Source organism: Lissotriton vulgaris, chromosome 1_1 (assembly GCF_964263255.1).
Source record: "Lissotriton vulgaris chromosome 1_1, aLisVul1.2, whole genome shotgun sequence".
In the NCBI taxonomy this organism is placed as follows: domain Eukaryota; kingdom Metazoa; phylum Chordata; class Amphibia; order Caudata; family Salamandridae; genus Lissotriton; species Lissotriton vulgaris.
Window position 1 is genome coordinate 806,230,367 of NC_141685.1, and position 26,091 is coordinate 806,256,457.

Below are 26,091 nucleotides of genomic sequence, written 5' to 3' on the forward strand. Positions count from 1 at the left end.
TGGGCAAAATATCGAAACTAATAATCTGAAATTAATTTTAAACCAGTTCCACTTTGGAAGTTTCACCGAGCACTTCGCAAAGAAATGAAGGTGAAATGGATAGGTTTGGGGTCTCAAAAAAAGGGGACACAGTGGATTTGTGTGGATGGGAAGTAGAATTCACTGCATCTTTTCCAATTTAAAGCATTGGTGTGGTGCTACACTTGTTTGTCATCTCTTTGCGGCCTCATTTCCTTTTCAACTTATGCCCAATACAGAGACTTAGTACGTGCCAGAAAGCACTACCTTGCCTTTCGCTCCCTCTAAGGGAAAGAACAGAAAACACGGTGGTGCCCAGCAACGGAAATAACTGGAGCCGTCAATGGAGCTGAACATACAAGAATATCCTTAGTGCCAATGAGCCAATGAGTCCTGATCTGACTGAGCCGGACCTGCGCTGCCAATGGAAGAGGTGGTAGAAAGATCTGGACTGTCCTTCTCTTTTAAACTTTATGCATATTCTGATTTCAAGACTGTCCTTCCCTCATGGCAAAATGTTATCATTGACTGTCTTTAAAGCCCGTCATTATTTTCACATTTCTCACATAATTCAATTAAATTTTTAAACCATTGTGTCATTTTGATTCCCCTGAAAATACATTCCTATTGCTTTAGTAATGTGGCACCTTGAATGTGTGCTTGTGACATAAATCTCATGCCCCACAGGCACTAGAAAAGTGAGGAGTCATTCACTTCATGCCAACTTTTACTGTTCGTCATTTAAGAATAATTTCCTCAATTCCTTGCAGTACAGTCTATATTTGACCACTATATACCACGGTTCTCTCAAAAAATCATCATTACGAGGTGGAAAAAACTAAATCATGTCAGGGTCAAATGGCTAGACTCCTTTCATAACTCCCAGAGCACATCTGATGTGTAACAGGTTACAACTTGACGATCTGGCAATATCGGATTGGCAGAGGAGCTGGTATTTCTTTTAGGAAAGTTCAGTTCCTATAATTTAGCAAGACTGATCATCATCCAAATCACACCCGAAATTCTCTCAAGCGACTGGATGAGATTCAGTTCAAAGTGAGTTCTGTGCTGTGAAAGTCCCATGCAAGTGCTCTCACCTTTAGTAAATACCTTACTAATATTTGCACAAACATCATAGTGCTACCCCTTTTGAAATTGTAAACTTGAATAACAAAAAACTAACCGTTTTGTGTGTTTGGTTTGATAAGAATGACGCTGCTCACCATATCAGCGATAAGTCCTGGTGCCGTTAAAGAAAATGGGTACTCCATTCAACCAACCACAAAATTGATTGGCTAAAACTACAAATTCCTCTTGATTCTCACAGTTCAGCGAAAAGGAAATGGGCTATTATTGCTGAGTGCTACCAAGTCATTTTCTGTAAATATATTTGGAACTTTCTAAGAGTAAATGACATGAAAGCACCAGCGTGCCTTAGATATGTTTAGTAACTTGCAATCTCCGCAACCACTAGCAAAAGTCTCCACTTCCTTGTGAACAGTGGCTCCTTTTTAGGGCAGAATCACACGGATTAAACAATGTGAATCGAATAAGAGAGAAAATGAAGTAAGGAATTGCTGAACAACAGCAGCTTACCCTCTATGCCTCTTTTCAAACATATTTTAGCTGTTAGATACCACATATTTTTCTCTCCTTCCCAACACCTACTGCCCTTTTTGAAACACACATGTACCTACCACTGTCATTGGGCAGAATTCTGAGCTCTCCCAATGGTCAGAGATGGTTCCAAACAGAAACAAGTGTGTTCTGGGCAAATCCTCAGATGGTACTTACCAAGAGATTCATTTGAAATGTGTGGTAAGCCCTCATTCCTGAGAAAGAAGGAGTGTCACTGACCACGCAATGGCCTACAATTCTCTTACACAGATCTACAAATCCAAAATCTTTACAAGACCAGAAACCCTAGCTCTGCGAGGAGGCTACAATGGCAATATCCTTTGTTTTATGATCAGCCTACCAGATACGTCTCTGAGAAGAAAAATATTTTTCAGGCCACAAAACACCAGTTATTCTGGCTGTAGACTTTTGTTGCCTGTAGGTGAAAGAGTGATACCCACCCCACTAGGGGTTTACTGCTTCACAACATGAGGAGGTAGTTGGGCATGTTTTGCCGTTTTTTTAAGTGAAGCACATTTTATTCTGAAAGAATGGCCCCTTCCAACAAGACCTGAACTCTGAGGATTGAACCAAAAAAGCTTTCAAACGGATGTGTCTATCACAAAGGTATGTCCCCTTCATTCTCCAAAACTGAAAATCTACCACTAGTTTCAGACTTAACGAGTGATGATGAAGGATCTGCAAAGATCAATCGAGCACTACAGAATGTACCCATGTTACAAGAGACAATGCAGCATCAGTTAAAGATGTAGATCAGGAGGTCAAAAACCAATAGCACAAAATGCAAAGAAATACGAATGCATTAAAGTAGATGGCTCAAAGTGAAGGACAGCTCTTAGCATTGAACCCCAAAAAAGCTCTCATTACTCCCCAAAAATATTTCTTTACATACTGCGGTGCCCGAGCAACCTTGGCCGATGACCTGTGGAGCTGTCCTTTGCAGCTATAGAAGAGTTTGGCTCTGGTTCACCCTCGGCCGCCACCTACTCAGTCGGACATCGGACATTGTTTTCCTCGTCTGCCCGTTGTGTTTCTTTCCCCCTCCCCCACCACCTCCCTCCACCATTCTTAGTCTGCCTCCGTGTTCCAGCTTGACTTTCCTGTTTCTCCTTAACTACTTTCCCACTTGCCGTTTAGTTTCTAACATTTATTCTATGCTTTTGTAACTCATGTATCTACATTATACTTTTCCCTTTCTGTCATGCAACACTCCAACAACTGATGCAACTCTGTAACTATGTTCTGAAACAATGTCCTTCCTCATGTAAAGAGCTCCGATACCTCCGGGTCTAGCCAGCGCTATATAAAACTTTTCAAATAAACTATATATATTTTCAAAAAAGGCAGCAAAAGTTTCAGAGAGATTGGTCCTATCCATCGGTATGGTGTAATGTTATTCCCCTTCACGTGCATGGGTTATATCTCCAAAGGAGTCCCTCATCAACATAAAGGCAAAGAATCCAATTACCATAGTGCGCCACCATTCCTCAAAAACTTAAAGAGGGACTAACACTGCCAGTGAGACTTATTTTATTCTTGATACACTGAACTCATTTAGACCATCACTAAGCAACAACAAATTGGGTATTTTCAGATTAAGCCCTTCTAGTATAGGCTGAATAATGTTTACTAGAGTTCATAATACCAGAGAAAATCCAAATGTAGAACAGTGACAGTATGAATCAATCAGGGAATTGTGAAGCGCGCTACTCACCCGTGAGGGTCTCAAGGCGCTGGGGGAGGGGGGTAGGACGTGCAGCTCCAGGTCAGCCGATGAGCGAGGTCTTGAGGCTCTTCCTGAAGGTGTGCAGAGTGAGGGAGCGTCTGATTTTGATTGGGAGCTTGTTCCAGGTCTTTGCCGCGATGTAGGAGAAGGCTCTTCCACCCGCTCTGGTTCTGAAGATGCGCAGGGATTCTGAGAGGGCGACGTCGGCAGAGTGGAGGTTTCTTCTGGGTACGTGGAAGGAGACTCTTTCGTTGAGGTATTTGGATCCAGTGTTATGGAGTGATTTGCAGGCGTGGGTGAGTAGATCGATAGTTACTCTCTTCTCGATGGGGAGCCAGTGGAGGTCTCGCAGGTGTTTGGGTGATGTGTTCATGTTGTGGGATGCTGAGGACAAATCTGGCCGCAGTGTTCTGGATGACCTGGAGCTTGTGTGGCAGGGATTAGTTGATTCCAGCGTAGAGGGCGTTTCCCTAGTCCAGTCTGCTTGTTAAGAGTGCATGGCTGACTATCTTCCAGGATTCGGCGGGCGTCCATTTGAAGGTCTTACAAAGGATGCGCAGGGTGTTGAAGCAGGTGGAGGAGACAGCTTTGATTTAGCGGGTCATGGTGAGGGAGGAGTAGAGTATGATGGCGAGATTCCGGGCGTGGTCCGTGGGGGTGGCCGGGTTGCCGAGGGCAGTGGGCCACCAGGTGTAGTCCCAAGTTGAGGGGCTAGGTCCGAGGACGAGGACTTCTGTCTGCTTCGAGTTGAGCTTCAGAGAGCTGCTGCTCATCCAGGATGCGACGTCTTTCATTCCTTCCTGGAAGCGGAGTCTGGTGGCATTGGGTTCCTTCGTGAGGAGAGGATGAGCTGGGCGTCGTCAGCATAGGATGCCATGCCGAGTCCATGCGGTCTGACGATGGCAGCGACTTGGGCCATGAGGATGTTGAAGAGTGTGGGACTTAGCGACGATGCAGTTGATCTCTGTGGGTTCAGAGAGGAAGGGCGGGAGTCTGATCCTTTGAGTTTTGCCGGTGAGCGGAGCCAGTCGAGGGAGGTTCCTTGTATGACGGCGTTGTGGAGTTTGGCTGTGAGCGTGTGGTGGGAGATGGTTTTGAAGGCTGCGGAGGGCCGCGGTGTGGTGTAGGTCAAGGAGCAGCAGATGTCGTCTGTGGCAGCGAGGAGGGCGGTCTTGGTGCTGTGGATCTGGATTGCGAAGGGTTTTGGATGGCGTTCTCCTCGATGAAGTTAGTCAGCTGACTATCTTCTCTGTGACTTTGGCCGTCAAGGGAAGGAGAGAGATGGGTCAGTAGTTTTTCAGGTCTGTCGGGTCTGCAGAGGGTTTCTTGAGGAAGGGCTGGACTTCTGCACGTTTCCAGCCATTAGGGAATGTGCTGGATTCGAAGGGGAACATCCTTTACCACGAGCCTTTTACAACGCGGTACCATTACCACGCAGGTTTTACAACTAAAGTTGTTACAACGACTTTCGCTGGAGGGCGCTCTAGGATAGGGAATAGTTTAATTTACTATCCAACACCTTCCCTACTATCCACGGAGACTGGAGTTGGAATAGTAAATTAAACTATTCACTATCCAGCGCCCTCCAACGCAAGTCGTTGTAAAACCTGTGTCGTAACGGTACGCGTTATAAAAGCATGCGTTGTACCGTCATACATCCGGATTCAAAGGTGGCGTTGATGGTGCGTTGTAGCTCGGGCGGTATGGCGGCGGCGGCTCTGTGGAAGTTGTGCGGCGGGCAGGGGTCCATGGGGGCTTCTGAGTGAGTGCTATTCCTGGTCCTGGTGGTATCGTCAGTGGTGGCCGGGGTGCAGGTGGTGGTGGTAGGCTGGCTGGTGTCCCTGGGGAAGGGGTGGTTTCTGGAGTCTATTTGCTGAAGTTGTCGTAAAGGGCCTTGATTTTCAGAAGGAAGTAGGAGCCAAGCTTGTTGCAGAAGTCCAGGGAGGGTGCAACGTCCGTGGCTTCGCTGGGGGGTTTGGTGAATTCCTGCATGATGCCAAAGAGTTCTTTAAAGTTGCTGGAGTTGGCGAGGATTTTGTTCAGGATGAAGGTCCTTTTGGTGGATCTAATGAGTTGGTGGTATTCTGTCACAGCGTTCTTGTTGGTCGGTTTAGTCTTCAGTGGTTTTGCTTTTAATCCACTGCTTCTCGAGACGTCTGCAGGTGCGTATGGTTTCTTGGAGGTCGGTAGTATACCAAGTGGCCTTCATCGGGCACTGTCTGTCGGGGGGCGAGCTTGTCTGTGCAGTTGGTGATCCATTGGTGTAGTTTTTTGGCTGCAGAGTTGGCATTGGACGATGATTGAGGGGGATCGTGCTTGAGTGTGGAGTTGAGGTGCTCTTCTGCAACCTTGCTCCAGTTCCTTTGCGGTGGGCATGTTGTTGGTTTGTGAGCGGTGGCTTTGTTGAAGGAGAAGTGTATGCAGTGGTGGTCCTTCCAGGGGGCTTGGGTTGTGTGGCTGAAGCGGATGTTGTCATTCTGCGAAGATGGGGTCAAGGGTGTGACCTGCCTTGCGGGAGGAGGTGGGGATGAGCAGTTTCAGTCTGAGGTTGTCCAGGAGGGTGGCAGAGTTGGAGTCGCTGAGGTTGTCGAGGTGGAAGTTGAGGTCTCCGATGAGTATGCCTGTTGAGGTAGAAGTTGAGGTCTGCGATGAGTATGTAGTCCTCATTTCTTAGATGCTATGGTCCTCCTCTTTCTGTCATTATGTCACAGCATAACTATCATTGGTGCGATGAAGGCACTTGGAATAGCACACTAAGGAAAAATTTATGAAACAGTAGTGCAGAACATTATTGTGACAAGTCCAGACTCAATTAAACTAAAATTCCAGTCAAGGCATCCAACCCTATTCAAAACAGAAAAGGGATTTACTAATCTATAGAGAGGGTATTTTATGTTTTATGATGGTGCAATCCGAGCACTTAGAACCCTAGGGGGCAATTTGAGAATCTGTTACTACAGCATTATTGAAACAGATCTCTACTACGGGAAATGGTTAAATCCTGACAAAACTGAGAAATAAATATTGAAATTGTAGCAAATGTCTTATGTATACACAACGTTGTAAAGACGAACTTTCAAGTAGGTTTAATCAGAAGGTTAGAATACTTACCCTCTCTCCCCTCTCCACTGCAATACACCCCGCAGAGACAATCTAAACATACCAAATCGACAAGTGTTTGGACAGCAGACTGCAAGATTCTCCCCAGCCTCGTCACCCCTCTCCGTCAAAACCCTTAAGATCGCATCCAAAGGGAAAGCCTTACAGTCATTTCAAATAATACTGATGCATGGGACCAAGGAATGTCCACGGACATTCACCCTCCTTGCTCCCACTGATCCCCACCATGTAGGCACGCCTAAAACCACAGACATGCTCCATTCCAAAGTGCAGATTAATAGGCAATCATAAGCGGCACAAAAAACATGTAACAAAACAGAACATACAGCTAAAACTGCATTAACACCAACAAAGTATTATCTGTAGCATGAAGCTAGGACTTGCCCTTGAATCGAGCATAGTAATTCAGGGCATTATTTCAACACACTCAGTTCTGAGATAGATCACTTGAAATTGATCATGATAGTATTACTTTTAAAAATGTTGGATTAGTGATTTTTTTTCGCGTCCCTCCATTTTCATGGATCAAACTAACTCCAAAACTTTCTAAGCATGACACCCTAAAATAACGCACACGTTTCTCTTTAATTGATGTCTTAGCTTTTTTCAAGACACTCTTGCTCTGAGATCCCTTCAACATAATCAAATCTGCCACATTTAGGTTTACCAGAAAATAGAGGTGAAGGTCACTGTGGCTGGCTCAAGGAACAAAACATCTACTTTGGAAAATACAGTGCTTCAACACTAAGAAAGAAACACATTAACTGTGTAAATAGATAGAGTTGACAGAGAAAACTGCTCACTGCCTTCCCAGCATAGCAACAGCAAAAGCGAAGATACCCTGACCCTTCTCTCATTATATGCACGTGGTGTTTATTGTTTAGTAGGAGTACAGCAATTTTAACATTAAATGTAGGAAGCACAATAGATCGGGAGAGAGAGTGGATTCCTGGGCAAAGCTTTCAAAGCCATTCGATCCACCTAACATTACAGCGCACCTGATTCACATGTAAACTGCATGAGAAATGCATATTTATTAAACCAACATTTAAATAGGTGAAGTTTGACCGGAGTTCTGTAAGTCTGGAAGAGGTATTTTGAAAATCAGGGAGGGTTAGCAGGGATTTCGGCCATTGCAAAAAAAGGGAAAAAGGTAATTTTGTATGTGTGTACGCATGCCTTCAAAATGATGCAAACACATCTTTTTTATTTTTGTTTAACGATCTGTGTTGGATCAGTAAAACAAGCATTTACAATGCAATGGTTTCGCCTTTGGAAAAGTTAGAGTTATTGGCATTGCTCATGACATTTCTTTTTTTTTTACTTATAAATAAATGGCATTGTTATTTATATTGCCAACAGCTCTCACAGCCCACACAGCTCTCTCAGCCCACACAGCCCACAGCCGACACAGCCCACACAGCTCTCAGCCCAACACAGCCCATACAGCTCTCAGCCCAACACAGCCCACACAGCTCTCAGCCCAACACAGCTCTCAGCTCTCTCAGCCCACACAGCTCTCTCAGCCCTCACAGCCCACACAGCCCTCTCAGCCCAACACAGCTCTCAGCGCTCACAGCGCTCACAGCCCTCACAGCCCACACAGCCCTCACAGCCCACACAGCTCTCACAGCCCACACAGCTCTCACAGCCCAGACAGCTCTCACAGCCCACACAGCTCTCACAGCCCACACAGCTCTCACAGCCCACACAGCTCTCACAGCCCACACAGCTCTCACAGCCCACACAGCTCTCACAGCCCACACAGCTCTCACAGCCCACACAGCTCTCACAGCCCACACAGCTCTCACAGTCCACACAGCTCTCACAGTCCACACAGCTCTCACAGCCCACACAGCTCACAGCCCACACAGCTCACAGCCCACACAGCTCTCACAGCCCACACAGCTCTCACAGCCCACACAGCTCTCACAGCCCACACAGCTCTCACAGCCATCCGCCCACACAGCTGTCACAGCACAGCAGTTGCTCTCAGTGCAAGTGTGCACTGAAGCAGGTACTGTAGTAGAATTGGCCTATACCATGTACTGCACTGTGACATTTACACAGCACTTCATCCCCGGGCTGTGGAGCGCTCTGGTTTGCACGGAGATCCTAGGTGCAAAGGTTTAAGATGGCGCGGGTTCGAGCGTGACCAGTGCCTGTGATGCTGGGTGACGCGTGTGAGGTCTGGAGATGGGGACTCTGCGCAAGCGCAGATCGGCCCTTTTACGTGGCTGGTTATAATATACTACTTTGCACAAGCGCAGACATGCCCTGCCTCTTACATGGCTGCGCAGCAAAGTTTTAATGTGCTCCATTTTTTTTTTGCTGTTTGCAAAGTCCTCTTATTCCTGCTGGCACGGAGTGGTGCATCTTCGGCGTTTCACCCTGTGCGAGATTTGTTGAAGGAAGGAACAGATAGGAGAGGGGCTGCTCCATGACACTGTGGTTTCCTTGACAGTGGTTGCTCACTTTTTTTTGCTGGGGGAACGAACAGACAGGCTGACATTGCAGCACGCACACAGAAAGACGGACCTTAGACACTGCAGGCACACAGACAGACAGAGACTGCAGGCACACAGATAGACGGACACTGGAGGCACACAGACAGACAGACGGACCTCGGACACTGCAGACACACAGACAGGCTGACATTGCACGCACACAGACAGACGGACACTGCAGGCACACACACACAGACAGACGGACCACGGACACTGCAGGCAGGCAGACAGCCGATCACCGCAGGCACACAGATAGACGGACATTGCAATCAGACAGATGGACACTGCAGGCGCACAGACAGCGGGACACTACAGGCACACAGACAGACGGACACTACAGGCACACAGACAGACGGACACTACAGGCACACAGACAGACGGACACTACAGGCACACAGACAGACGGACACTTCAGGCACACAGACAGATGGACACTACAGGCACACAGACAGATGGACACTACAGGCACACAGACAGATGGACACTACAGGCACACAGACAGGCACCGTATCCTGGCCGGTTGACATTGTAAACCTAGACACAAGGGTTGTTTCTTATTCCTGCTGGCACGGAGTGGCGCATCTTCGGCGTTTCACCCGGTGCGAGATTTGTTGAAGGAAGGAACAGATAGGAGAGGGGCTGCTCCATGACACTGTGGTTGCCTTGACAGTAGGTGCTCACTTTTTTTTTGCTGGGGGAACGAACAGACAGGCTGACATTGCAGCACACACATAGAAAGACGGACGTTAGACACTGCAGGCACACAGACAGACAGAGACTGCAGGCACACAGACAGACGGACCTCGGACACTGCACGCACACAGACAGACGGACACTGCAGGCACACACACAGACAGACAGACGGACACTGCAGGCACTATCAATTTAATATTTTCACCAGAGGTAAAATATAAATACACTAGAGCCAGGATACAGGACATGAATGGCAATCACGATCCAGGGTCTTATGAAAAACGAAACCCCCAAAGTCTACATCCTTGAAGGTTTTTGTCACGAGCCCTTGTGGGCAAGTTAGAGCTCACTTATTTAACTGGAATGAAGGATTGCTGTTAGGAAACTGCCACAATGAAAACAGGACTGCCAAGCTTTTACAGACTGACAGTGTAGGGAGATCTGTAGTTGTAGCAGACGAACTCCAGAAATAGAATGGATAATTCACGTTTGCCAATCTAGACACCAAAGACAATAGTCCTTGAGTACTACTGGCTTTGCCAATGCTTGTTCTCCTTATGAATTAAATGTAAGTGCTCTCTCCGACTCATTTGATATTACACAGCAGAACACGGTACCAGGTGGAGCGCTATGGAAACCGGGCTTCTGCGAGGATTGTCTTTTGCTCCACGTGCCAAAAGGAGATGCCAAGCCAGTCAGAAATATTTGGTTCTCAGTGCGGTCTTCAAATTCAGAGCAAGTAAAGATATTTCCTATTCTTTGATAAAAAATGTTTTTAAAAAACAGAAAAGGCTTGGTCTGGCTCAGGCGAAGCAGACAGCGTTTTATGAATAAATGTAGGAGTGCTGAACTTTCATGTTCGGGCAATAGCTATACCACAGTAAGCTCTGTCTTCCAATAAATAAATATATATCTTCCCCTTTCTGCCCAGGCAGCAGGAATGGCTTCAGCATGGGCCCTGCTAGCATGGCACTCAGTTTCCCTGAGAGTGCTGGTCTTAGTATCGGGTTATATATATCCCCTGATTAATCCTCTCAAATAGTTTGACTACACGATGATAAAAAAAGAAATGGTAGTCTCGGCTGACCACTGTAGTCTGCAACGGCAAACAAATGGACTCTGATGATGACGAATGAATAATCAGCCTGCCAGAGACAGAAAGTAAGGCCATGATTGGCGCGGACGAGCATTGGTGAGGTAAAGACTACCGCCCTTACGTCACCCACTGAGACACGCATTTTATGCCTTTAGTCTATGAACAAGCGTACAGCGATGGCTGCAACTTGTTTATCCACGACTGTTAAAGCACCTCCGATAGCGCCTTGAAGAGATCCGTCGAATTATTGTAAGGATTGCTAGCCGTATCTGTCCGTATCCGTATCTGTTGAAGTAGCGCAGGTGTTAATGCAGTATAAATATGTATAATTATACTTTTATACTATTTATGCAGACGCTCTCTGCTGACGTTGTGGGTAAAAGTGCATGTGGCATTACGACGAGAGCTGCGCACTTCAGAACCTAGGAATGCGGCTCCAGTCTCGGCGTCGGCTCAACAACCTGTGATTCCGGACAAATCACTTCATCTCCCATGTAATGGACCCCGATGCCCTTGGGCCGAATTAGCGCTATATAAAACTACCAAAAATATGAATAAAAAACATGGTCGGTGCTGTTTTGGTGAGGTGACAATATGTTCTGTACTGTAAAACAAGGATGTGAAATTCAGGTTAAAGGGAGGCGCCATGGAAAAACGGTGTGATGTAATGAGTTGCACTGCGGCCGTCTTGTGGAGCTTAAGACATGAGACACAGGGTTGGGTGGGGTAAGAGGGCAAAGTCTTTTGATAACACATATATTCCCGGATTTGTCACCCACATCCTCTACTGACGTGCACTAAATGCTTATAGCCCCGGCCCTGATAATTAAGTGCCGGTGCTAAGCACCGGCACAAATTAAGCACTGCTCCCGTCCCCCCCAGCGTGGCTCGACACACCACGAAGATGAGTGCGCCCCGCGGGACTTACTGCAAATGCCAGCGTGAGGAAGAGGAGTATCGCTGCTGCCACCGCTGTCCTGGCCATGGTGAGGAGTACCGGCATACCGACAGCTCCTTCGTGCACAGTACCACGCACAGGCAACAGCAGCTTTGTGCACAAGGGGAGGTCACTCTCTGCTCACTCTCTTGTGATTCCATCATGCACAGCACAGGCAGCTGGGTGCACAAGGGAAGGCCACTCTCTGCTCACTCTCTTGGGAGCCCCTTATGCACATCACCGCGCACAGGCAGCAGCTTTGTGCACAAGGGGACGTTACTCTCTGCTCACTTTCTTGTGATTCCATCATGCACAGCACAGGCAGCTGGGTGCACAAGGGAAGTTCTCTCTCTGCTCACTCTCTCGGGAGCCCCTTATGCACATCACCGCGCACAGGCAGCAGCAGCAGCTTTGTGCACAAAGGGGGGTCATACTATCTGCTCACTCTTTTGTGATTCCATCATTCTCAGCAAAGGCAGCTGGGTGCACAAGGGAAGGCAACTCTCTGCTCACTCTATTGGGAGCCCCTCGTGCACATCACCACACACAGGCAGCACCAGCTTTGTGCACAAGGGGGGGTCATACTATCTGCTCACTCTCTTGTGAGCCCTTCGTGCACAGCATCAAGACAGGCAACAGCAGCTTTGTGCACAAGGGTGAGTCATACTATCTGCTCACTCTCTTGTGAGCCCTTCGTGCACAGCACCACGCACAGGCAATAGCAGCTTGGTTTACAAGGGAGGTCACTCTCTGATCACTCTCTTGTGAGTCATTCATATACAACACCACGCACAGGCCGCAGCAGCTTTGTGCACAAGGGAAGGTCAGTCTCTGCTCACTCTCTAGTGATTACATCATGCACAGCACAGGCAGCTCGGTGCACAAGGGGTGGCCACTCTCTGCTCACTCTCTTGTGAGCCCTTCGTGCACAGGCAGCTCGGTGCACAAGGGACGGGCATGCTCTCTGCTCACTCTCTTGTGAGCCTTTGTGCACAGCACCACGCACAGGCAGCAGCAGCTTTGTGTACAAGGGGAGATCAGACTCTCTGTTCACTCTCTTGTGAGCCCTTGTGCACAGCACCACGCACAGGCAGCAGCAGCTTTGTGCACAAGGGGAGGTCACTGTCTACTCATTCTTATGTGAGCCCTTCGTGCACATCACCATGCACAGGCAGCAGCTCGGTGCACAAGGGACGGGCATGCTCTCTGCTCACTCTCTTGTGAGCCTTTGTGCACAGCACCACGCACAGGCAACAGCAGCTTTGTGTACAAGGGGAGATCAGACTCTCTGTTCACTCTTGTGAGTCCTTCGTGCACAGCACCACGCACAGGCAGAAGCAGCTTTGTGCACAAGGGGAGGTCACTCTCTGCTCACTCTCTTGAGATTCCTTCGTGCACAGGCAGCTCGGTGCACGAGGAGCGGTTCATACCTTTAGAGTTCCTTCTTGTCTGGATTTTGATATATTTGGGGTGAGGTGGACTTGTGATATGCGTGGGGTGTGCAGGGTGGGCTTGACCCGTTCCCCCTTCCCCTGCTGTGTAGAAGCGGGGTTCTCCCGGGTCAGTGGGGCCGCTGCCTCCCCCTGCTGTTATTTGTCTGCCCCTCTTCTCCTCTCTACCTGCAGGGCAGGGTGGGAGGGGTGGGGCGGTTTGATATTAGTTTGCACTCGCCCCCTTCACTGGACTCCAAGCTACACGGAAGATCATCGGCCGACGCAGACGGCTGGTGCCCCCTCACCTCTTTCCCGGCCTAAAACATCGTCGTTGAGTTGGACAGGGTGGCAGTGAGCGCCTCGGTGGGTGTGGTCTCCATCGCAGCGCTTACCTGTTCCCCCACCCCAACCCACCGCTCCCCCCTAAACCCCCAGGAACTGCGGCGGGTGGTCCACGTTATGGACCGGTGCATAAGGAGGCAGTTGGTGACGGAGACCCCGAACCTCCATCCACTCTGTGTGCAGGTTATAGACCGGCGCAGAGCAGCAGGGGAGGGGGTGGGTCTGTAGAGGTCCGGGCAGCTCTTGCCCCCTCCCAGCCCCCACCTCCGCCCCGGATACCCCCGCCCCGGGTGAGAAGAGCAGCGATCAGGTGACTGGGCCAGGCTGGAACCTGACACCCCCTCCCCGGAGCGGCAGCGGGCGCAGGGCTCGGCGAGGCCTCATATGAGTATGGAGCTCAGAGAGGCGGCAGCGCACGGGGCAACGCACAGCAGCAGCGGCAGCGCCGGGTCCGAGCCCCCTCTGAGCGAGGCCGCTGGGGCCGGGGCGACGAGCAGCACCGGCAGCACCGCACATACAGGGTCCCTCCTGAACGTACCCAAGGAGCGAGGAGCTAGGAACAGCAGCCCCACGGAGCACGAGCCTCCTCTGAGCGAGGCCGCTGGGGGGGGGGGGCGGGCGGGAGAGGACGAGGGGGGGCGGGAAAGGTCACGGACGTCGGGAGGGGGGCGGGAGAGGCGGGAGACTCCTCCGCTCTGGGGGGGGGCGGTGGAGGCGGGCGGGAGAGGACGAGGGGGGCGGGAAATGTCACGGACGTCGGGAGGGGGGCGGGAGAGGACGAGGGAGGCGGGAGAGGGGCAACTAGGAACAAATAAGGAGACCCGAGCAGCAAGGGAGGTGCCGGCAATGCCGGACCAGACACGGGGGCGTTCCCGGCGTCCCGTGACGTCGGCAAAAGCCAAAGAATGTCGGGAACGCCCCCGTGTCTGGTCCGGCATTGACGGACAGGCCCCTCGTCCAATGGCAAGGCTCCGTTTACGGAGCCAGCCAATCAAGGACGAGGGCCGAACAAAGCCACCTTACAGTTCTCAACAGGATTTCGCCTGCGCCGAAAAGGATGCGCAGAGCGCATCCTTCGGCGAGGCGAAACCTAAAAAGAACACAGAAAAAGTATCACAGGTGGGGAAAGCAAGGTGGGGAGGTCGGGAAGTAACTGGGGAGTGGAGAAGCAGCAAGGTGTGGGTGTAGGAAAAACAGGGGCAGAGTGAGGGCAGCAACACAGAGGGCATGGGGAGGGAAGCAAACAGTGGGAGGAGTGTGGAGCGGTGAAAGCAAGTGGACGAGAGTAAGCGCAATGAGGAGCTGGGGTGGCGAATCAAATGAGTAGAAAACAAGAGATGGAGAAGAACACAAGGGCGTTCGCATCACGGATGGAGTGGGGAGAAGCAAATGAGTGGAGAAAGAGCAAAAGAAGTGCAACGGGGTTAGTGCATGAGAGAGACAGCTAGAAAAACATAAACACTTAGAGCGCTTAAACAAAAAGAAAAAAGTACTGTCTGAAAAGTGAGCAGTGACAAGACACAAGTAATGCGTCAGTGCTCAAGGGGAGGGACAAAGGCACGAAGAGAAAGTAAAGCACACACAAGCTAGCAAGCAAAAGTGACAATGAAGCCAACCAATGGCAAGCAACTGACAGGCTTCTAAGCCCACTGTAAGGGGACAATAAGTCTTGCAACAGACAAACCATACACTGTTTGGTAGGTGAGGCCTAAACACAACGGAGGATAAACCTTGACTAGTTTGAGGGACTCCCAAATCCCAAAAGGATGATTTAGAGGGGAAGTCGTAAAGCATTTAATGTCCATCTCACAAACATCTTGTGCGGAAAAATCATTTCAGGGCATAAAGCATTAACCATTGAAATGCCTTAGGCACATTATTAAAAAGCTGTTCACTTTTAACTCAATAATAAGGTCACTAAAAGTTTACAATACAAAAGTTCTCCAAGACATGCTTCGACAGTGCCTTGAGGACACATTTAAATAAATATCTACCCATCCTAACATTGCACTAGCCCAGCTGTATAACTTTAATTATATTATGTGCCAATGGGAGATGTCTGTTTTTCAAATCGTGAGGATGTTTGCAGTTAGATCAACGAGTTTTTGTGGCAGAAATTGTAGTGGAAAATCAAAATATTTTGGCGCACAACACATGGCAGATAACTTATTGTAAAGTTAACTTCGCTCATATGATGGCAATTTCCTCTAGTGTGTCCACTCTCTGCCTATTCTAAATGCCACAGACCATATGTGTTCCCACCTTAATCCCTAGCATTGTCACAGATACCTTCGGTATACCAATAGTTCAATTCAGTTACTATTCAGTAATACAAAAAAATAAAAAAGATTGTTCATTGCGAATGCAACCGCCTAACACTAGACAAAAACGACACAGATCACATTACTGCAACACTTTCTGCTCAGTTACATAGAAGATCACAGCTCTAAACGAAACATAAGGTTAGGTTAATTACTATTGTATAGCGCTGAAAGCATAAATGATAAAAGTGCTTACGATACTGTGGATACAGTGGCCCACAGGACGGGAAAAATACTGATGCCTACAATTACAAGGGGCATCCATTTAGAGTGGAAGTAATATGTAAAGAACACTAATCATTCTTTCCCTCATACTTTCCTCCATTTGCAGATTTCTTATGATCCAATACAACGAAGGAAATGGCCTACCATCTACCCAGCAAAGAAAGAGCTCTCTGATGTGAGAACATCATCATGATCCATCACTCTCTAAAACAAGAGCACCAAAAATCACTTGACATGCCAGAAAATTCACAGCCACGTCTTGGCAAGTGCAAGACATTTAAGAACTTAAATCAACAGAGTGGTGACCTCTTTTTATTGAAGAGACATTACTCAGCACCTACTGACTTATAATCAGCACGATACATCACTTATCTATAACATCGGTTTTAATGCTTTGTAATATGAAACGATGTGGCATACTAATCATAGGTCTGCTATTTTGAGACCGGATGTGGAAATGTCACATAAAAATTTAAAATATCCTGGAAGCATCAACAGAAACAATGCCTTCAGGCAGACAAAATAACATTCCTGAGATTTCAAGAATATTTTTAGCTCCCAAACCATCTTCAGATGTCGCACATCTAGCACCTAGGTAACAATTAATTTTACTTTAGCTCCTTTGCATGTAGGTGGAACTGTGTGCTGTATGTTAATCTAAAATAATAATAAACTGCAAATAATTTATTTCAGGCAAGTAACCTCTTTTGCAACATGAATTTACAGGAGTTTCACCTGTCTGGGTAACTTTCCGAGGAGATGGGACAGACTTAAAAGTAGACCATTGTTTTTTCAATGGTACGTATTTTGATGTACATAAAATTTAAAGTAACATTGTTCTGTGAAGATGTGTAGCATACACCACTCTGTGACTTTGAAGATTATAGTAAATGTATACAAATGTATATATATATTTCTAATTAGTGCAGTCATGCTGTCAGTTCTCTTAAGGAGGATCTCCTTGGTCCCTGATAGTTCCACTGCTATTAAGAAATGATAAGTAGCATACAAAATACACAAATTAGATCTTTGGTTCGATCTACAAAATCCTTTTAACGTCTTGGGAGAAAATGGCTGGCTAAATAAGGGATTAATACGCAAATAAGACTAACAACTATGAAATTGTATTGAGTGGAAATAATGGAGCCTACTTTATCCCTGTTGACTACTAATACTGTCAAGGGATCCTCAACAAGCCTAACCATTTGCTACGATCAACTTGAATTTAAAGGTCAGAAACTTGCTATCAAACCTCAGAATCGGCTGCACATGCAGGCAAATAAGGTCTTCCAGAAACACCAAGACTGCCTACACCAGAAGGTGGAAGGAGAGGTCTTTTGTTTCAATCCCTTCCCTAATGGCAACATAACTAATGGAACGTAGTAGGCCTCATACAATAAGTAGTTGAAGGAATTTAAAAGCTTCTAATATATGGGTGTGCAAGGTTATTATATGCCAGGCATAGTAAATATAACACTTGATAACTGAAGGGTCAGTCCAGGTATTTGCGAGTCGCCTGCATTCCTATTCAAACAATGATTTGATCAGTTTATTGTCAAGACAAACAGTGGAATCTATCCAGTCTTTCAAACGATGCTAGTCATGTACTGCTGGTCATTAAAGTAAACAGCAGTAACTTTCAAAGGTGTCTAGAAATTGCCTTATGAGAACAAACCAAACTAAAAAAAATTCTCAGTGTAGGAACAAAAGCATTGCTTACACAACCTGCACATATTGTCCCAATGTGTACACTCTAACTTGACCCAGGTGCCTGAACACCTACTCGCCCAAGTACAACTATACACTCAATGTTTTACTGAAATGAAAACCTCTTCCATTACAAATGTGAATGAAGATGGTGATGGTCTGAAATAGAAATTTGGAAGTAAGCATCTCTGAAATCTTTAACTGTCATGATATCTTGTTGTAACAAAGGAATAATCCATTGACAAGTGTGGGTACTGACTTTTTTGTCCAACAACATTACTGTTAAGTTGATTGAGATCCAAGGTAAGAAATAATCATTCATTCTCCTAGAGTAGAAGGAAATAAAGGGAATAAACTCATTACGTCAAAAGAAAAATACATTCACACTCTAAGCCTACCTTGTATATTCACTTTAAGGCGATTAATACAGAATTTCATTAACACCTATGTCATGGTAGAAAGGTTTTCCTATTGTTGCAGGCAACATGTTAGTCTCTAATCTATCTTGAATCTTGGGGGGAAAGAATGGACTCATGAAATATACACGATCTGGGAATGAGCTTACCAGAATTGTAATTTTGTAATTTGTAATTTGTAACTGGGTTTTGTATCGCGCCAACTCACCGACAGGTCTCAAAGCGCTTCTGACCAGGTACAGCAACAAGAAACAAGATGCAAGTATAGAACTGCCTAGAAATGGCGACCTCGCTACGGGGATGTAAACGCGCCCTTGAAGAGTAAGGTCTTCAGGGATTTCCTAAAGCGGAGAAGGTTGGATTCTCTACGTAGCACCTTCGGTAGCTTGTTCCAGATGATAGGAGCCTGAACTGAGAAGGATCTGCCTCCTTTTGTTGCCAGTTTAAAGCGTGGGCAGGATAGCAAAAAGGAGCCGGAAGATTGCAAGGCGCGCTTAGGTTCATATATTTCAAGCCTATCTTTTATATAGGCTGGCGCCTGTCCATGAATTGCTTTGTGGCAGATGCACATACTCTTAAATTCGACTCTTTGTATTATGGGAAGCCAATGTAGCTTATAAAGCAAGGGGGAGGCGTGGGTCCGCCTTGGGACTCCGAATATCAGACGAGCTGCGTCATTCAAGATGACCTGAAGACGGTTAGTGGAGTTTTTTGGGAGGCCTAGGTATAACGCGTTACCGTAGTCAATTCTAGACACTAACTACTTCATAGGCAAGAGCAAAGTTCCATGGACTGTTGCTGTTATCCACAACTCAGTGCCACTGGCATTGCTGATCCAGTGAATAAAGAGACCTATGGAAGTACACATGATTCTGTCCCTTCTACTATGAATGCATGTGGAATGTACACTAATTATCTAAGATTCCCCCATGTCCCAAGATTCCCTCAGTAGCTTTTCTATTGCACAATCAACGTTATGTTCTGGATCAGGGTAATAGCGAATGAATGGCAGGGTCATGTAGTTCTGGTCAAAAGGCATGCAGTGATTTCAGGTTTTTTTATGGCAAGTTTTCCAGCAACAGAATGGCTGCTGCTGAAGAGGCTCCAACGATTCCTACAATAAATATGTTTCTGTCTGATCTCAAAACAGAAGGTTATATTTTAGGAGCTGCTCTTTTTATTATGCTTCTGGATGCAATCATAAGGAGCAAAGGCTTAAATGGCAGAACTGACACTTAAAAAAAAAAGACACAAATCTCCATACATTTCTGTAATGCATGCATTCAGTATGTTCTAAATCTGGGGCGTAGGCTTCACTACATCTTCATCCTGTAAAACACAGCTCAAACAGCGTAATATCAAAGAAATAACCAGCACCTATGTGCTTTGACATTAGGCACGAAGCTGTCAAGCGATGCATGAGAGGAGAGTTCTTTGTTGATTCTGGTATAGTCAACTTTAGCGATCTTGGCACAAGAAATGGTTTGAAAGCAGATATCTATATGATACAACCAATGCAAACTGAGGTTGATAGCTTTGAGGTAGTAGATTGGTGGGAAACTTAAGAATCATCTTTTGAAATGTGATCACCGAAAGGGTTGCTGCTTTTTTCAACAATAAAGTCTTCAATTTAGAAGATGCAGGAGGTAGCACGAACTGCAAGGTCATGGCCTGGATGATTCACTTAATTTTCTCTGTTAGGTCAGCAGTTTTATTGGAGTTCAGGGTCACTAAACTATAGCATTAGCCTACACTGCATATTCCATAAAGCAGCGTGATTAGATGCATCCAATCCTCATGGACAGCATAGCTGCCCATTATCTTTTTAAGCAGAACTTGAAAGAAGCACACTATATGTCAATTCCCTGAAAACGATATGTGAAATAAAGATCATATTCAGCAAAAAAGGTGTAAATAGCTATTTTTCCTATGACATAACAACACTCTGCAGTCAACCAGATAAGACACCAGAAACAGAATATATGGTAAGTCACAATTAGTAAGAGAACATAATCAGACTGATTCTTGACTGTGAAAGCATGAATATAAATCTGAAGATGGCTTTAACAGGCAGTTATTGTTAGGTTCCTGTCAACATATGGATCCTTCCAAATGGGCAAAGAAAACGAAAAGCATAGCACCCAGTGAACAATCCAAGGTATACAATTTTAAAATCTGTAAGAGGCATCACTTTCATGGTCTACTGACTTACAGCCATCGAGATGACCTTTCACATTGTATAAGAAAACCCACTCTCACCACCCACAGACTTAATTACAACCACTGCTAGAACCACTAATATTGTGCAAGATGCATCACTCCAAGCACCAATTAACAGACAACCACTGAAAGAAGACATATCCCATGGTATCAAACATCAGTCACATGACCCAGTATCTTATAATGTTCGAAGGAGGCCTGCTTATACTAGGGACATCATTTTCAGAAACCATTATCTACCATCCAGTGAGCAATGAAGACTAATGCTGTTTAAAAGGCACCCAAAACTCACAAACCAGCCAAAGATGTCCTCCCTATTAATTTACCGGTCATTAATTATAATGCACTTTGTATAACCACTTGAGAGAACATCTCACTACAACATAAAAGATGAAACTCATGGCACTTATTAATGAATAACCAGTAAGAGAAGAAAAATTAAATCCCTAAAGGAGTCTCTTCTAATGAACATCCTGCAGCCTACAGGGCTTGCACGACGCTAACTTGTTTGTGTCTAACCTAGAAAGGCAAAATCTACACCAAACAGGCCCCCTCCTTACACAGCCTGGATGCCCCACTGAAGCTTAACATGAAGTACATTTGCGTACCATGCCAATTATAAATATTTACTCATACTAAGTCTCGCTAATTACATTTCTTTCAACTTCCTTCAGAGGCGGCATTCATTTATAAGCAGTTTGACAGCACAACTTTTACACTAAAAGATAGAGGTCTAAAGCAGTTTCTTACAAAATAGGCAACTACCTTCCTGACTAAGCATGTGCAAGTCCAATCCGGAGTGTCAGCCATGTAAAGAAGAAAACCCCACTACTATTCCATAACTTTACTATCTCGCTGATCAACATGCTGCTGTGTTCCATCTAAATTATACCGTGATTTTCCTCAGCAAGGGATTTAGAAGAAAGGATGTGTGGACCTTAAAACAGGTGTGTATATTTCCAAAGCATGAAGCTGAAGAAGTGAGTCCCAGCCAGGATGAAAGACTATTAGTCGAAGTTCTACAAGAACCAGTCCTCGCTCTTCTGAGCACTCTACAGACATTTGGCACTGAGACACCGCAGTCTCTTAGTTTTCGGGCAGCCAGATAATAGAAGTGTCAAGATGATGTTTTAAGGCAACAGCTTCTGAGGTATGTAGGGCAAAATCCCCTGCAAGTCAATGTGGTGAATCTGAGTATGTAGCACTGGGGTGATCAGTGGAATTGACAGTTTAATAACAGCAAACAACCCTCCAGACATTTTATTTGAAAGGTTGCAGTAGAGTCATGTCCTTAAAAATACAAACACCATCAAAAGTGCGAGCATCTGAAAGAATTAGCCTTGGTTTACCTTCAATTTCAACTAATCTGCCTGCCTAGGGTACGTGCATTCACAGTCTGTGAGTTGATGAAAAGCACTGCTCTTAACCTAACAGTATGGTACTGGAGACCATACCTTATAAGAGAACAGCAGGGCAATATCTTATAGCTTTATAAAGGAAGGGACAACTGGAGAACTAATGTCAACGGTTTTAACATCATCAGAAGGAATAGAGCCTACAGTTAGAGGCCACACGCAGGTACAGTCCATGATCAACATTGCCATCTGCATTTACAAGATAATCCACAACTTAAGTAACAAAAGTGCCAATCCCATCTTTTGACTTCCCAGCAAAGTGAAAGAAATCAAACAACTTGGGATGATCAAAGTGGGTGGGATGGGAACCAAGATGAGACACGCCAGTGTTAGACGACAGCAGGAAAAGCATACTGGAACACAGCTCACCTGTGGCACTCAAGGGACAACTGGGGAAGCTATCTAGCACCACCATGCTGCTAGTTAATGACACATGGGGTCATAAAGTTAACTAGCAACACAAAGTAATAATGCATAATTCCATTAAAAAAACCTCTTTCACAGCACCTATGTAATTTAAAAACTCTTCTTATGTCAGAGGCGTCCACCTGTAGCACCCCTTATTATCAGCTTCACATTAGCAGCAAGAGACGGCATCGTGCACAGAGCCTATAGAAGATTATAAAAAAAACAAGATTGATTTTGTACCAAAAGAAACATTAGACAGAGCTTAGCAATTTATAATAGCTGGGAAGTGAAATTGTTTTATACCCAAAAAGACCATCGCTTACAATGCATAATTATGAAACTATATGTTATATGTAGCATGAAGAGGCTGCTCTTCTGGCAAAGAGGACCTCACAGCCCTGAAGGATTTATAATCAGTGGGGGGACGTCATCTCTTATTATAAGAGACATCATCCTGCTCCTGTTGCCAAAGTCAGAATGAGAAGACTCCTTGCCTAGGATATACTTACCACATTTGTTCATAGCACATCTCCCTACAAATGCAGCAATACATTATATTTAAACAGTACCAAAAAATGGGATTTGGCATTAGAGAAAAGACTAATCTTTTGCAAATCTATCCAATATGCCCTCACAAGGGGCAGTCGGACTCAAATTAGACCATATTCTCTCTCCACGTAATTAGAAGCCATTTCGAGAGGCACTTCTGCCAGTTCAACTGGCGACATTACATCTAGCAGTAGCTCACCCAAGAGAGCGAAAAAAAGAGGGACACATTAGTCAAACTAATTTCCCAAGAATGCGATCTGAGGAGATTGGATGACTGTCCTCAATGAAGCATGGAAATAATGTAAAATATCAATAGGATGAAATACCATGCAACAGAGGATAGCACAAAGTCAATGAGGAGATTTGTTGCTGGCCATAGAAGAGTACTCTGTAAAGAACTGGAGAAACCTGAACATGGAGGGCCTTGTCGTCAGCCCACTGAAGAGTAAAAAAGGATGTCTGTATCAGTTTGTCTATACCTGAGAAATGGCAGCCTAGTACAGGACATGGTTCATTACTTAATCCACCACTACACAGGTAACATGCAACAGGCCCAAAGTGGAGAAAGAGAACTACAGGTTCTACTAAAATTGCACCAAAGTACCAACAAACTCAGCTGGGTTAGACTCTCTTTGCCTTCAAATTATTGTTTAAACATGCAGCCTCTCACTCATAATCCTGGGCTAATATGGAAATTAAAACTTTAGATTTAACAACAGGTGGAAGTGCACTGCTTCATCTTATTTGAAGACCACGCTTTAAAATGACCTACAACTGAAGTCAGTGATGCCGTAGAGGACATACTGATCAAAAACGAACTGCTTATGTTGACCCAAGTAACATGCACTATTTTACATAGATGCACTGATGCTGACAAGAGACAAAGACAGACAACCAACCCCACAAAAAATAAATGATTAGTGTGTTGGTGTGTCTATGTTGCAGAATCCTGACCCCAAATCCTCCCTCCTACTACCCATGCATTGTCCAAAAGGGAGAATATCTCATAACTGGATACGTGTGCAAATGAAGGAAAGAAAATCCTCCAGGATGGACTTCTAACTGCAACGCATCATCTTGACATTAGTTGTTAAATGGCAAATAAGCTTTACCTGAGAATGAACTCTCAAAGAGACCATTCAATTCAAGAGCATTGCTCGAATAAATGAACAAGAGTGAATAGCACGAGGCCCATGCTTTGAGTACCCCCCAAAGGTAAGTTCCCTCTGTCACACAATGCCACCAAACTATCCTTTGGTACATAAGCATCTCATGCTCTAATGGCAACAGTGATAGTCTGACCGCATTTCCACTTGCTGACTTAATCCTCATCTATCGCCCTTGTTACTTCTTGCCCCCTCAAATACAGGATTCAGGAATTTGCGTATGTACCTTTTGCATCTCTGCTAGCAATTTGTTTTCTAATAGTGTTACATACAGAGACAAAAGCATTATCTCTCCTTTCCAGGGAAGATTTTAAATAAAAGTAAAAGAATCAGGATTTTTTTAAATGTGAAAAATAAAGAATACTGGGGTGGCGGAAGCAAAAAAGGAATTAAAAACAATACTAGGGCAGATGACCTTTCAGCACAACCTATGTGCACTTATCAGTATGGAGATGTCAGGACGTCACATTTTTTAGGGTAAGCGGGAGCGTAATCCTTAATGTTACAACTCGCATTCATGTGCCACCTTCTGGAAGCAAACACCGGCTATAGCCGCCTACCAGAGCCTCCACCCATCTGCTCAGTGTGCTTTGGAGATGGAATGAAAACGTCTTTCTTTTCATGACCAAATAAAAATAAAAAAACTATTTCCTGAACCATGTTAAAAACAAAATCCATTGAACATTAAAAACAAAAAAGAGAGGCCCCAACAAATGAACATTGTCCTCAACTCCACAAGTGTTGATCACATGATGGAGGGTGGTAAGAAATTGGGAACGGCTTTTCACCACTTTTTTCTTTTGATCCTCAATTTGGCAAAATCTTCAGAGTTCTTGTTCCATGGAACATTTTTACCCCAGCTCTTCTGTGTAGGGATATTTGCCACAGTGAATCAAAGGACAATAGAACCATTTCATTTCTGTTCAAATTTACACAAGGCTATTGTTCAATCCGGGCCAGTTGTGGACACGGACCCCTGAACTGTCTCCCCACCATAAGTCTCTGCTGGGTATGTTTCAGCAGCAGATGATGCCCCCACAGCAACCTCTTCCTGTGGTGGTGACTCTTCCTCCACCTGCCCTCGCGAGGTTACTGTGGTTTCAGGAGAGATGCTATGAGGCCCCTCCAGAGGTAGGCAGCCTGGGTGATTCTTCCGAAAGTGCTGGTTGAGAATGGCCTGGAAAGGGAAGCTCTTGCCACAGACATGGCAGTGGAACGGTTTGTTGCCAGTGTGCTTCCGGATGTGGTATTCCAGCTGATCCTTTCGTGTATACTTTTTGCCACACATTCGGCACACAAAGGGTGTGATGCCCATATGCAGTCGCATGTGGCGGTCTAGGCTTCCCTTCTGGTTGAAAGATTTGGCGCAGTAGATACAAGTGAGACGCGGGTTGTAGCGGAACCATCTCTCCGATACTTCCTGTTCACGTAGGTATTCCACATAGCCACTCACTCCACCCACAGCAGATTCATCACCCTAGAACAAAAATAAAACAACCAAAAGAAACAATTATATTCAATAGGAAAGTATAATTATACTGTTACAGGTAGACGTTAAGGAATTGAAATTGCCACATGTGTGACTAAAGAAGGCTTGTGATTGGTGTGATACGGGGTGTAATAATAGAGACAGACAAGATCTTGATATTATAACATAATACAACATAAGCGATGAGGGCATACACCACGTGTGCACTAGTCACAATTTCAATTATTAAAGTAGTTTGGAGTTGACGCTCTACTCTCATTGGTCCACCGCTTCAGGCCACTAATTCAAAAGACAAATAATGATTTAAGTGAAAGGAACGTTTTCTCAGTATCCCCAATTATATCAGTCCATAATTAACATATGTCCAAAGAACAATCGACAGGACAGGTTCAAGTTGTAATGAAAATGTTTCAGCTTAATTCCAGCAATCTCAAAAAGACAGTATCATGTTCAATATAAAACTATCTTGACAGCCTAAGAGTTTCGTCCTGTGCTGGACGTCATCAGGGCTAGATTTAAATTCTGCATTTGGTTGGTCCTTGATATGATAACACGTCTTCCTCCGATAGTTTCGACTCAAAAATTTTGATTTCTAATTCGTTATATTGTCCGTATTTATGTTGATTTCCACATTTTGTTTACTTCATCTCTATTCCTCGCTGTAT

The 26,091-nt window shown here is 45.4% G+C and overlaps 1 protein-coding gene across 2 annotated transcripts in view; it reads right to left on the reverse strand.

The window, feature by feature from the left end:
* Positions 1 to 19,335: 19,335 nt before the first annotated feature.
* The window catches only part of ZBTB37 (zinc finger and BTB domain containing 37), a 114,426-nt gene continuing 107,670 nt past the window's right edge, over positions 19,336 to 26,091 (reverse strand). For both annotated transcript variants that reach the window (XM_086956717.1, XM_086956711.1), the window contains exon 4: positions 19,336 to 25,414. In XM_086956717.1, the coding sequence (XP_086812843.1) occupies positions 24,884 to 25,414 (531 nt within the window). In that variant the 3' untranslated portion in view covers positions 19,336 to 24,883. The remainder of the gene's footprint in view (positions 25,415 to 26,091) is intronic.